The sequence below is a fragment of the Heliconius melpomene genome, chromosome 17 (assembly GCF_056956725.1).
Source record: "Heliconius melpomene rosina isolate 202511_hmr_F chromosome 17, ASM5695672v1, whole genome shotgun sequence".
Taxonomy (NCBI): Eukaryota; Metazoa; Arthropoda; class Insecta; order Lepidoptera; family Nymphalidae; genus Heliconius; species Heliconius melpomene.
In genome coordinates this window covers 14,707,300-14,721,820 of record NC_140405.1, presented here as the reverse complement: position 1 = coordinate 14,721,820, position 14,521 = coordinate 14,707,300, and the positions used below count along the sequence as shown (strand labels likewise).

The window sequence follows — 14,521 nt, the reverse complement described above, 5'->3', positions numbered from 1 at the left end:
AGGTCTTGCAAAACTCGCTCGCTCAGTTCGTCTTCGTTCACTCGCAGTTCGCGCTCTTCTTTAGCTGGCGTTCCACCACAAATTTAGTTTCGTTTAATAAATAATATATAGCTATAATTTTTTTTTCTTTCACATACATAATGTAATAGCGAGCATTGTATTGTAGTCCCAGTCCGCTCGACGGCCGCAAGCCGAGGTTCGAGTCCCGCAGGGGGCGCCCTTACAGTCGTCGACTTCCTCACAGGCAGCCACTTAGTGCTTGCATTTCTTCAGGGACAGAGTACCCTCTTCCCTACCCAACCGGTGTCGCTGTAAAAGCCAATAGGGCTAACAGCATTATCCACATGTTCGAAAAAAAAAAAAAAGCATTGTATTTTAAGATATTGAAGTTCAAAACTTCATACTTACTACTTTATCAAAAAAACAGTTCTATCCTGCTCGGTTTCATGGCGTGTTGTACCAAAATCTTTAGCTTTGATTATTTTTATTGTAGTATCGATACTAGAAAGCTTGAATTTTTTCCAACAACACTTGGCTTGGCTTGGGCGTTACCACAAGCTTAATCAGTATTTTAATGGAGAGACTACTCAGAACTTTGATGGAGGCATACAGGAAAAAAGAGGAGAGCTCTGCATTAGATTTGCGGCCTTTTTAGATTTGCAGAAGGCCTTTAACTTCGTGCCTCGTCAATGTATTTGGAGGGCATTGCGATCCAAAGGGATCCCTGAGGCCTATTTTGAGATTATCAGAGATATGTACCACGATCCCGCTTTGCGATTCGCGATGGTTAGGACTGCTGTTGGCGACACCAAACCCTTTAGATCACAGTAGGGGGTTCACCAAGGCTCGGCTTTTGTTCGTTCTTATTTATTGTACTGTACTGTCACGGCTCACATCCAGGACCAGCCTCCATGGCTGATGATGTATGCCGATGACATTATACTCATTGAAGAGAAGCAACTAATGCTGGAGCGTAAAGTGAACCTCTGGAAGGGTGCGCTTGAGAACGGCGGTCTTAAACAAAATGTGTCGAACACCGAATACATAGCCTGAGGGAGCCCGGACTCGAGCACTGTCCTTATAGGTCCTGAGCCAGCCGTTAAGTTGGAAAAGTTTCAAGTACCTTGGATCCGTTATGCATGAGATCGATGCCTCCAGAGCATCGATCACGATGTCCATGGCTGGATAAGCGCTGCCTGGGCCAAATGGTGGGAGGTTATTGGTATGGTCTGCGACCGCAGAATACCACCCAAGCTCAACGGGCTGATATATAAGGGCATCATCTGACTGGTTTTATTATACGGCAGCGAATGTTGGCCAGCACTATCTCGGCACGCTGAGGAGCTTCACGTCACGGAAATGAAGATGCTGCGGTCTGACGTATTCGAGGTAGTCTTGGGGTCCATGACGTAGCGGATAAGCTCCAAGAGCGTGGCCTAAGATGGTATAGCAACGTTGGGCGCCGGCGTAGGAACTATGTCGGATGCAAATTCCTTGCTATGTCTGTCCTTTCCCTGGAGCTAGACCTCCGAACGCCCAAGAATGCGGTGTTTGGATGTCGTGATGCAGGACATGAGTGCCAATAATCGAACCACTCAGGACGTTGCAGATCGTGTAAAGTGGAGTAGGTTAAGCAGGCAGGCAGACCCTGGCAACATACGCCGGGATTAATGCCAAGAAAAAGAAGACTTGGTCGCAGTTGTTGAAGACTCGTCGCTTCGACGATGTGGCCCATTATAAATGCCATGGTATGTTTACAATCATCTCTGCTGGCGGCACAATCTTCGCAGATTACGTATAAACTTATTGCTTCTTTTCATTGCATTCCAAGCTGCAATAATATAGTTTAATACGTGCACGGTGTTCTGCTGTAATCTACGTTTGGCAATACATACATAACCTACTCTTTTAACTTATACGTACGCAATAGTACGCATCATGACCATAACTCTCTCTTGCCGATCTTCAATAATCACAATAAAAATATTATTCAGATATACATATATAAAAATATTAATGTGCATGCTCAACTTACTGCATAAATTTAGTTATATTATTATTATATTATTTTCACTTATAAAACAATCTTACTACTTTGAACTTGAATAAAAAGTTTGATACTTTTAACGCAAATAGCGTTACCTACAATATGAAACTAGTTAGGTCAGGTTACATTGCAGTTTTAAATAAATAATTTTAAAAAAAGTAACGTAAGATAGTTATTATCCATACCCCAAATTGACATAATATTACTAGTTAGACAACAAAACTTATCTTCGCATTTTTACTCCTCGCATTTCTGCGGCGACGAAATCACTATTTTCCGATAAATAATCGGCAACCATAAATCCATCTATTACAGGTAAGTTATCCGATTGACCTTTTTCGAATCCTTCATCCATTTTAATTAATTGTATTAACACTAAACACAAGCGAGTAACAAACAAACAAAGTAATAGGCGAGATCTCCTATCACCGTTGGCGACTAGTGAGTTCTGCCAGACCTGTGACGTCACCGCCGGCCGCGGGACTTTTAGCGGCATTTGAAATTTTTGCAAACTTCAAATGCCTGTAAAATCATAACTACTTGGTTATTTTTAATGAAACAAAAACTAGTGTATTTGTATACGTAAAAACTTTACTGTAACGAACTTTGAAGCATTATTTCATACCTATTACCATTCCTCATTCAACTATTTTATTCCTTTTTGTATATTAAAAACGTTGGATTATGTTTAATGGCTGTCCTTGGTCTTTGATTAATCATAAATAACTTTTATATATTGGTAAGCACAAATACAATTAAAATTCATGAATATTCATCAAAAATATGAAATAGAAGCGAGACTGTTAGAATAGAAATGAGAAGAGGGTGTATAAAAAACTATTCTTAGGTTTGAAACAAGCCTACGTTCCAATATTATAATACTTTTAGCAAATATTTTAAGTATAACAAGTATTATTTCAAATAGTTTCATAAATATATTTTTATTCTTTGTCATTTGTAAAATATAAAAATAGTTACTTATTATCTCTATATATCATATTTATGATATCATATATTATATATATCATATTTATGATATATAGAGATAATAAGTAATAAAACAGTAAAAATATTTTGTCTGTACATTAAGTATTTTTCACTGGAAATGGATAGGGCACTTTAAAAAAAATATATTTTTGTATTTAAATGAAGGAGCCAAGAGGGAAATCGGGTGAATACTGATGTGGGTCAGAGTTCAAAAGGGAAGGAAAATCGAGATTTGGGATGAGCCAAAATGCCCCCTGGGTGGTCAGCCCAGCCGGATGAGACGGCTTTTTCACGAGAAGCCAAGCTTAGACAACCAGCGACCGAGGAGGCAGCTCAGGAGTCGGAATTGGGAGAGGTTATGATATCCCTTGGTAGGCGGTTCTGACCCGTCGGTCGCATGCGATGTTTTCAAATGCAGGTGATCCGAAATATCTGCGCGACGGAACGTATTAGTTGGCCGATATGATTCTACAGGCTCTCTGTTTTTAAGTCTCGCTGAAGCGTATCGTTTCTTACATAGTAAGTATCCTGGGTAACATGCCTGAGGGCGATGTTTTTGACCACCAACAGGGCCTTGTGCTGGCGCGTACTTGCAAATGCGTAGCAGGCCGGGGTGGCGTAGCGTAGATGTGGCTTCACGTTGGCTTTATACAGGGCCAACTTTATTCGTTGCGTAGTAGTGGACGCAGATGAAATAGCGCCACTTTCACAGCAGCAGCGGCCTTCTTCACCTGCCCGGACATCTGCAACCTTTTGTCGTTGGTCACGCCGAGGTAGGTGACCTTGGGCTTCCAGGGACCTGCTCGTCCAGAAACGGCTTACAAACGAAATCGCCTGGGTCTTAGCCACGCTGAGGGTGAGCCTCCACTCCGACAGCCGACCGGGAAGCAGGTCAAGTATTCGCTGGAGCTTGACGGTAGCATGACCATGATTAAGATTTTTCGCGAGCAGGGCGATGTCGTCGGCGTAGAGCGCCAATATCGAATCGCTGTTGGTAGGTCATTTGTGTACCAAGCGTACAGGACAGGAGATGTGTGCTGCCTTGTGGTACCGCGGCGGCGATCAGGTGGCTGCGACAAATTGCACCCTCCACTCTGACGGGGAAGGACCTACCGTGGAAGAAGGCGGCAAGGACAAGCGCGATATGGTGCGGGGTTCCGGTGCGAGGAATCTTGTGAAGTCCACTTCGCTCGTTCCCCTATTTAAGAACGACGCGTCATTCACTCCCTAAAAGCGGACAGACTCTAAAACCATTTTTTTCACGGTACCGAAATTACAAAACATTTTAAACGCTTATAACATTTTATAAGCTGTACTGTTTTCTTTTTCCGTATCAAGTTGATTTTGACATTTTGTTTAGGCTTGTTAGGTTGAGAAGCTGTCGAATTGTCGATACAAAAAACAATAAAAATGAATACAAATTATTCGAAAGCATTTATTTCTTAAATAATGAAATTATATAATTCAAAAATATTAGCCATAAAATATTATTAAATAGTGTTAAAATACAAAAATGGCTTTAATTAAGAATAACGGGGCTATTATAGACCCAGCGCTGTGTAGATGCTGTCGAGCTATAAAGAAATGCAGGATTATGACTTCAGAATATACTTGGATGGAAAAGAAAGAGGTTTATGCGGACATGATAATGGACTGCTTTGGTATTCTTGTATGTTATATATTGATGATAGTTTCATTTATTTACATAATATATTCATTTTTTTAAATTGTTTTTGATAATAAGGTACTATTCTATTCAAAATGTTATTTTAGAAAACACTTTTAGTCTTATTATAAATATATAGAAAAAATACATATAATGTCTTATTGATCATTTAATTTCCACAAACATAATTAATAAAATCTGTTTTTACAGGTTTATATTAAGATTTTTACTTGCATTAAAACTATAAAATAGTGATTTTAATACACTTTTTTAAAATTTATTATTGTTGTAATAAAATAGTTAAAATTACTAATAATTTAATATTTCTAGCTTTCCCACATAGATGAAGATGTTAAGGACAGTGGTGTATGTGCAACTTGTGTAGTTCGGTTACGTGAAGCATGTGCATTTAGACAACAAGTGTTACAATGTGAAGAGTTGTTTTTGAGTGCAAAATTGGGGGATAAAGATGGTAAGTATTAAGAGATTTTTAGTAGCTTTATTATTATGTTTTAACTTTACACTGTATCTGGCATATAGCAGAGTAGGTAGAGAGAACCTAGTGTTAAGACATTTCACTCTTCACTTCCCACACAAATTCAAAACATTGTGTACTTTTTGATTCCACTTTCGAGGATCCTTTTGAACTAAAAACAAAAAAAAAGACATAATTGTAGCTATTGAATACTTTACAAAAACTGTAAAAAATGCAGCATGAAACACCTATCCACAAAAAAAAGAATGGCTGACGATTAATGAATAACTAACATTATATCATCTTGCCATACACTTTATTTAAGATCTGCGTAAGTATGACCACATCTCTCAAATTCTTTCAATTTCAATTCAAAACTCAAATTCAATTCTCTCAAAAACAAACAACTGGCTTCTTTTTGTTATTTTTTTTATGAATATAAAAAAATTGTTAATATATTACAGAAACTAAGAAGGATACTGACATAGAACTAAAAACAGAACCCAAGGATGATTGCAGTGAACACAACTCCTCAAATGAAGACCATCAAGATATTATATCATTGAATTATCCACCTGCAGTTGAGGGTATGTCAAATGTTATCAAAGCTATAATTTATTATTGTTTTACACTAAAATAAACTTGTGTTTGACCTCATTAAACCTTCTACATTATTAACTGTAGATTTGAAGATCACACATTGTATGACCCAGCAAATAGAAAGACAGGGAATAATTAATAGTTAAATATATATATTTCTTTGCAACTTCACTCTTTATTCCACATGTAACAAGTTAGAAGGACGGGAGCTAGTGCCAAGAAACAAGAGGAATTCGAGACTCTATGTGTTGAGTGGTGGAATTCAACTGTTTATGAAAATTAATCTATACATATATGTAAATAATAAACATAGAAATGAATTTATTTTCCTAAGTGTCCATATATTTTTAAAAAAATATATAATGTTTATTGATATTGTTAAAAATAATATAATAGTAATAATAAATAAATATATAAATTGCTTTTTAATGTTAGGTCACAAATATAAATCAATTACATTTATATTCATTGACAGATGTGAAACTGCCCAAAAAAGAAGAAAATGAAGAAGACAAACTGAAAACGGAAGAAAATAAAGAATTACAACAAGATTTACACATGGACGTAGACATTGATGATGTTGATGATGATGATTATCAAGATGATTATTCCGAATCATCATCAGACTCTGACAAACCCATTAAAAGGAAAACAAAAGGGAAGAAAATTAAAGTTAAGGATGGTACTCCTAAGAAAAAATTGTTGAAGAATAAAGTGAATAAAATGAAGAAATCAGGTAAGTTGTTTGTGTCATAATTTACTAGTTTTTTACAATTTATTTTTATTGTAGTAAGAGATGAGTTTGAAGAGATATTTTGTATCATCTCCTATCAATTACAAAATTATAATTTTGGAATTGATACAAAGTCAAATTGATTATTACATGATTTGATTTATTTAATATTTATGTATGCTTAGTGATCAAAGCGCTTAGACGGTTTCCAAGTGGTGCGGGTTCATATCCCGCTACGTTCACTTTTTTATACATTTTCTAAATAAGTATTTACGAAAAATATTTAATTGGTATGCATATTTTTTTCGTTTCCAGGTTCTAGTAAAAAGTTATCACAAAAAAAACCACCAGTGGAAAAGAAAAATACATACGATCGAGATCTAGACTGTATGTCAGAAGAGAATCTGCTAACAATAATACAATATTCATATGTATGTCCCTTCAAGAATCGAAGAAACAATTACTATTGTTTCTACTGCAAGGACTATTACCCAAAACCTGAAGACTTGCGGGAGCATACGGTCACCCACGACACTAAACCGTTTCAATTATTAATGGGATATAGAAAAATGCCTAAAATTGATATAACCAGGATCGACTGTCGACTTTGCCCAATGAAAATCAATGATTTAGAAGTCTTCAAGCAACATATAGATCAAGTGCATGAAAAAAAGATATATTTTGAAGCTCCCGACAAAATGTTGTTATATAAACTTACGTGGAACGATTTAGTTTGTTTAATGTGCAGCGATATATTCGAAGATTTCAATACGTTGAACACTCATATGGTGGAGCACTTCAGTAATTTCACATGTGACATATGTGGTGTATGTTTCCTAGAGAAACCACGTTTGGACGCTCATTTAAAACGTCATAAAGATGACGAACGTCACACTTGTGAAGTTTGCGGTAAGGTGTTCAAATCCAATCATTACAAAGACATGCATGTGGATATAGTTCATAAAAAGAAAGCTATAATACGCTGCCCACAATGTGATGAATGTTTCATGTCATATGCATTAAAAAACAAGCATTTGACTGAAGCCCACGGACAGAAACGGACTTATCCGTGCAATTTGTGTGATAAAGTGTATAATAGACAGAAGACATTAACGGAACACCAACGGAGAAATCACCAAAAGGTCTTAAAGCATCAATGTGAGTATTGTGACCAAAGATTTTATTTGCCGTCCCGTTTGAAAGAGCATATAGCAACTCATACTGGTGAGCGGAACTTTAGATGTGAGTTTTGTGACAAAAGCTATCCACGGCTCAAGTCGTTGCAGTATCATATACGTACACATACAAATGAGAGGCGTTTTAGGTGTCATATATGCGGACAGGCCTTCATACAAAACCCCAGCTTAAAATCTCATATAAAAAGTCATCACCCAGAATGTGATATTGAAGGGTGTTATTTTTAATTATTATTTTTATAGTTGGTTCGAGAATTTAAGTTTGATTTGTTGTTATGTGAAGAGTTCTAAATAGATTGATTAATATAATGCAGCTTTACACTGTGTAGTGTGTACACACATCCTAGTGTTAAGACACTCTGTTCTTTGATTTCCAATTCATATCGATTATTATCGACATTGCCTGAAGAGGAGGCCCACTTTTAGCATAGCTAAAAATAAAGAATAATTGACTTGAGTGATTGAATGAGGATCAGACCCACAAGTGTCTCATTTACAGACAAGCATTGTGTTGTGATCAATCAATATATATATTTTTTAAATATTCAGCACTCTTCATATAAAAATACTTGTAATGATCAATCGTGAATGTGTTGTATTATATAGTAATTTATGTAAAATGTCAACAAAAACAATTATCTATTAATTATTATATGAAAGAAAAACATTAGAAAATCAAGTCGAAATAATAGCAATTTACAATTTATTGTAAACTGTAGCTTAAGTTTACCTATTATATACATTTCTAATTTGTAAAATTTTATTTAATTAAAGAAATGGAGCCTAACAATCAATTTGTCTAAGAGATTGTATAAACAGTATTTTTGTGTAAGTTTAACTTAATAGAAAAAATAAATAGCTGTACTAAATTCTAAAATGTATTGATTGCAAAATTTGTAATTTATAATAATATTTTTTTTTTTTTATAAATATAGTAATATTATGTTGTTGAATTAAAGCAGATAATTTTGCTACAGATATCAAATTCAAATATTTTTATTCAAAATAAAGAGTTACGAGGTTTATTTTTTGAACGTCAAATAATTTACCACCAGTTCACAAAAATTAGTGCCTCAGAGATGTGAAGAACTGGCGCAAGAAACTTAGCGGGACAAATTTTTTTTAAACTTTTAAACAAATACATATTTAAATATTTGTGGCACTGATACCTTTGAAACAGACTGGAGCGAGCATTTCATTCCCAAGACGTGTTATCGTTTATAAAATCATTAATTTGGTAATAACTTTTAACACAAATGTCTTTTTACAATTTTTAAAATCGTGGTATAGAAAATTCTCTGACGTTTACTGGCATCCTATTGTAATAGCGTACACATTGTCCCATAAAAGAATTACGGATTCGATGCAATCGAGTCACAGGTGCACTAAGTTTAAGCCTATTTCTAGTATTAATATTATGTACTTTCTCAATTTTGGTAAAATCTATAATGTTTTTCTTAACATACGTAACATTTTCAAAAATATATTAAGACGCAACTGTCAATATATTGATTTCTTTTAACTTTAGCCATATAATCACGCATATAATAAATAATTTTTAGAAATGCCGTAAATATTGAAATTAAAAAATAAATTGATATTTTTTCTTATTTGTATAAATGAAAAAGTTCTTTTACATTGGTCTGTAAATAAGTACATCACTATTTATATATTTTTTCATTAACGAGAAGACATAAATATATGCTTTAATAAATACTCAAATCATCACAATTGAACAAAATGAGACTTATGATAAATTTATTTTATATTTATAATATTAATTAGTATTGTAATTAGTTAAATAACTGATTTTACAATTAATGTATTCATATTATTGTATAAGATTATTTTAAATTATGATTTTTTTTAAATAAAATCATTTGTAAATATATATAAATATATTTTTATTTACTCAAGTTCCTTAAAAACTAAAGAATAGAAACATAAATCTAATTAAATATACACTTGTAATTAATTAAATTAATAACAACTATATTATTAAATAACAATTATATTGTGAGCCTACTCGTGTAAAAGTGGGTAGATTTAGGTGAAAAAGATAATAAAAGCAGTGGAATTGTGTCAAACGGGAACAGTTGCTTGTAGGCGGAAGCCCTGATTGGAAGATATCTAGTTGTGTAGCGTTGTTATTGAGTGATACATGTCACTTATTGTAATTACGCGGAACCTCTGTCCGAGTAGAGTGTTTATTTTAAAAACGTTAACCGCTTCCATTTTCTAACAATACCGTATTTAATTTAATGCAAAAATAAAACGTTTCAACTTTCGAATGAAATCAATATGTCACTGTCAAAATTTATCTTAAACTGACAGATTGTAAAAAATGCATCGCGCTTCGTTTGTATGTTTTCATATTTAAATAATTTTAATAAATCTTATAAATAATGGCGAAAACTAATATAAAGAAAAATCAAGGGCCTCTAATAAACCCTGCGCTGTGTCGTTGTTGCCGCTCAATAAAGAAATGTCGACTGTTAACTAATGAATACGAGTTCATGGATACGAAAGAAGTTTATTCTGATATGTTGATGGATGTTTTTGGTCTTCTTGTAGGTGAAAACTTATTTATAATTGTAATTAAAATAAATAATTATTATCATATTTTCTCGATATTTAATTATAGAACATATGAATACTATCCAGTAGAGAATTGTGGCTTCTCCCTAGAGTATATTTACCAATCTCTGCGCTCGTACGAAATCCAAATAGAGTGAATATAAGAAATAATAAATGTTGTAATTAATAATGTATTAACATATAATTTTAAGAAAACAACTATATAATGATAATTTCTCTATTTAATTTCTAACAATAATTATATAAAAAAAAATATTCAACATATATTTTATAAAGAGTAACTAATTTAAAATCACAAATAAATATTGCAGTTATCACATTTAGATGGTGATAGTAAAGACTGCTGTATATGTGCAACATGTGTGTCTCGACTTCGTGAAGCAAGTGCGTTTAGACAACAAGTGCTACAATCTGAACAAATGTTTCTGGAAGCAAGGTTGCAGAATAAGGAAGGTAAAAAACATATTTCTATGTTTATTGTTGGAAATTTTAAATTTTATTACTATTGTAATGAATTGACATATCAATTTGAACTAACTTTTATTATTATTCTTTTCCATAAATTAAGAACCGAAATGAATTGATTATTTTTTTACAATTTGACTAGATACATTTTTAATATGTTCAAATATCTACATTTAGTAATATGCAAAGGACATATTAGGTTCGATTCCCACTAGGGAGAGATTATAATAAAAATATCTTTATGTAGAAAATATACATAGTTTTGAGTTTTACTATTTACCCATTGCATGGTAAATAAAATTCTTTAAAATTAGCCATATGAGTATGAGAAGTAATAGTGGAGTATCTTAACACTAAGTACTTTCTGCTATATAGGAAAAAATGAGAACTTGCTTTTCTTTTTTTGGTTTTTAAGAGATTGAATTCTACATTGTAAGGCCCTGTGTATTAATACATAAGGGAAGTGATACATTGTAACAAATAATTACCATTTAAAGAAATTGGACACTTAAATTTATAAGTATGTTTAAAAAATGTTTAATTGTAATGTGTTTCATTTTGTTATTTTAGAAATTAGTGAAATAATTAAGACTGAGATAAAGACGGAGCCTGTATGTGATTCTGACACACCTGATATGCCAGATGAAATACCAGAAGACCAAAATGGTAATATATTACTATATTATACAAATATTAATTTTAGACTTGGCAACATTAATAACTTTTTGTAATGCATTCTCCTATTGTGTAATATAGTCTATTTTACTGTACAATTTCCTTTGTGTGTACTCCATACAATTTGTGATTGGTGCTCAACTGCCATGCTTGAAGTGCCATGAATAAAGAACTGAACTGAACATTAATAAAGATAAATCCCACTTAAGATTATGTTTTATACTTCTATACTTTATTAAATATTTCTTCTTCCTCCTGGCATTAACAACCGGATGCCAGAAGAAAGACTTTATTAAATATTTCTCTTTTATTGATAACTATTCTGTAAAAATATTAACTACATATTTATTACTGAGATACTAATAGCAAATGTTGTAGTAAACATGTAAAACTTCATAAATTATACAAAATTTCAGTATATTATGTTTATCTTAACCTTTTTTATTTCAGAAGAAAATTACTCAAGATTAACTACAAAAAAGATAATAAATAATAAGCTGAAACAACTAAAAAAAACTAGAAATGGACACAAAAGTAAAGTTAGCAAAGAATTGCAGAATAGTAAGAGATTGAGAGTGAAATTGGACAAATTGTTGATAACAAGTAATGTATTTGTGTTATTATATATAGTTTATGTTATTAAAAAATAAAAATTAACCATGGAAGGGTGAATTAGGCTCGTGCACAGAAGAGTTCTGTACTGTAGTTTAGAATTTTAGGGCAACGGGAACTGCAACTTATGAAAGTTTATCAACTTAAGTTTGCAGGCATATGCACTTATTTTAAATAAAATTAACTACAAATATAAGTCAGCAATCATTTTTTCTATATAATACTTATAAACTTTCACTTATAGGATTTTTTTCTTTTGTTACATGATAGAAGTGTATTTTTTCCATTTTCCCATTCAAAATAATGTTTACATAAATAAGTTTTCGCTGTACCCCGCATGTAGCAGGGTAGGCAGAGGGAACCTAGTGTACATTTCATTCCCTTCTTTCCACCGTCCAAGGCGTTGCGTGTTGAATGGCGAAAGTCAACATCGCGCTTTGCCTTGTTACCAGGGCGAGGAAATGAAAATATTAAATAATTTATTCTCCCGAATGGTAGAGATCCACAACCGTCGCGTTTACAGTAACATGCTTGTGTCACTACGTTTTTTATTGTCTTTGTATTTAGGTACATGAATAAAAAAAATTGTCGACGCAAACCGACAAGCCGTACATTATTAAATAAAAATGGTTCAAATTCCAGAAATTCTTCCCAAGAAAATGGTGTCAAAAGACATTATAGACCACAATCAAATGGCCTACTCCAACACAGTGGCCATAGTACAAAATTCGTTTGTCTGTCCGTTCCACAATAGGGTCAGTATTTACTATTGCTACTATTGCAAAGATCAATTCACCAATCCCAGTGAACTGAGAGACCACACTTTGATTCACGATCCGAAAGAACTATTCGAAGACACAACGGAAAATAAGAAAATACCCAAAATTGACATAACAAGAATTGATTGTCGACTTTGTCCAGAAAAAATTGATGATCTGGAAACTTTTAAGAAGCACATCACTAGTGTTCACGAAAAGTCAATTTATCCTATCACTAACGAGTTCCTTAAGTTCCGTTTGACGTTGAATAATTTGAGTTGTACAGAATGTGAGAATGTTTTTCCTTATTTTGATTCATTGAAGAAACACATGATTGACCATTTTGGTACATTCACTTGCGATATATGTGGGACTTGCTTTCTAGAACAGGCTTCTTTACGTACTCATATAAAATCTCATACAAAAATCGATTTAAATTTCCCCTGTGAAATATGCGGGAAGAATTTGAAATCTAAATACAGCAGGACTTTACATATTGCTACAGTACATGAAAAAAAACCTTTTGTCAACTGCTACAAGTGTGACGCTGCCTTCCTCTCATACGCTCTACGAAACAGACATTTGATTGAAGTTCACGGTGATAAAAGAACATTTCCTTGCAAATTATGCGATAAAGTGTACAACAGGAGGAAAACACTTATGGAACATAATCGAAGGAATCATTTAAAAGTGTATAGACATCAGTGTGAATTGTGCGATCAAAGATTTTATTTGCCGTCTCGTTTGAAAGAACATATGGCGACCCATACTGGTGAAAGGAACTTCAGATGTGAGTTTTGTGATAAAAGTTATCCTCGACTCCAGTCGTTGCAAGAACATGTGCGCAATCATAATAGTGAAAGAAGGTTCAAATGTGATGTATGTAATTCAAGTTTTACACAAAGTGGTAGTTTAAAAAGTCATATGAAAAGTCATCATCAGGTTTTTGAGATGGATGGCAGTTTTAAATTGTAGTAAATGATGTAATATAATAAAAGAAACATCTTATATATTTCATTAACTTATCATGGAGGCTACTGGGATGCAGTGGGATTTCACATGACTGTAGTTTAGACATATATGTTTATTTTTCACTATAATAGGAGAGTCCAAGCGGGAATTTCGGAATTTACTAAAGCGCGGCAGATTACGGGGATTACGCGGGGATTCCTTGTACTCGGCCGTCTGTCTAGGATAAATTTATTATATTTTAACCTTTTTTAACCTTAACGTACGACCACCTCCATCATAGAAATAATCAGATTAACATACTTACATTTTTAGATTTTTAGAAGATTAATAAACTACATATTCAACTGTTTCAATTTCCACCCGGGAAAATTAATTATATGATTTTCTCGCTTCGGGAAGAAAACAAAGCGCGTCGTTGAGTTCCGCCACTCAAAAATGTCTCGAAAATTAGCCAATGTGTGAAGAACGGAGGTCTTAACAATAGTTCCCTCTGCCTACCCTAAGAGGGTGCGGGAAACAGGAAAAAGCTAATGAAATTGTGAAAATTACAAAATGCTAAAAATAATAACAATAATTGTTTACTTTTATGTAGGAAAATTTAATTTTTTAAAAGATATACAAAGTGGATGTAATATAAATAAAATAATATTTATAATTAATTTAATATAATGTTGTATCATGGACTTATCTGTAAATAATAATTTATGAATTATTTAATATTATATAGTCTCTATTGT

General features: G+C 33.1%; 2 protein-coding genes across 6 annotated transcripts; both read left to right on the top strand.

Annotated features, from left to right (window-relative positions):
* The first annotated feature begins 4,357 nt into the window (after positions 1-4,357).
* LOC146530526 (uncharacterized) lies at positions 4,358-9,601 on the top strand. Its single transcript, XM_085199923.1, has 5 exons — positions 4,358-4,703; positions 5,031-5,172; positions 5,640-5,762; positions 6,251-6,511; positions 6,824-9,601. Exons 1-5 carry the CDS (start codon positions 4,548-4,550, stop codon positions 7,930-7,932), a joined length of 1,791 nt encoding a protein of 596 aa, XP_085056049.1. The 5' UTR covers positions 4,358-4,547; the 3' UTR covers positions 7,933-9,601.
* A 406-nt stretch (positions 9,602-10,007) lies between these two features.
* LOC146530525 (uncharacterized) lies at positions 10,008-14,506 on the top strand. Of its 5 annotated transcripts, none has more exons than XM_085199914.1 (5): positions 10,008-10,278; positions 10,627-10,755; positions 11,338-11,433; positions 11,893-12,045; positions 12,697-14,506. In XM_085199914.1, the coding sequence occupies exons 1-5, from the start codon at positions 10,110-10,112 to the stop codon at positions 13,785-13,787; spliced, it is 1,638 nt and encodes a 545-aa protein (XP_085056040.1). In that variant the 5' UTR covers positions 10,008-10,109; the 3' UTR covers positions 13,788-14,506. The 5 variants fall into 5 exon arrangements, with proteins under 5 accessions (XP_085056040.1, XP_085056039.1, XP_085056038.1 ...); XM_085199913.1 differs by having other exon boundaries at positions 10,009-10,274; positions 10,614-10,755; positions 11,896-12,045; XM_085199912.1 differs by having other exon boundaries at positions 10,010-10,274; positions 10,614-10,755.
* The last annotated feature ends 15 nt before the right edge of the window (positions 14,507-14,521 follow it).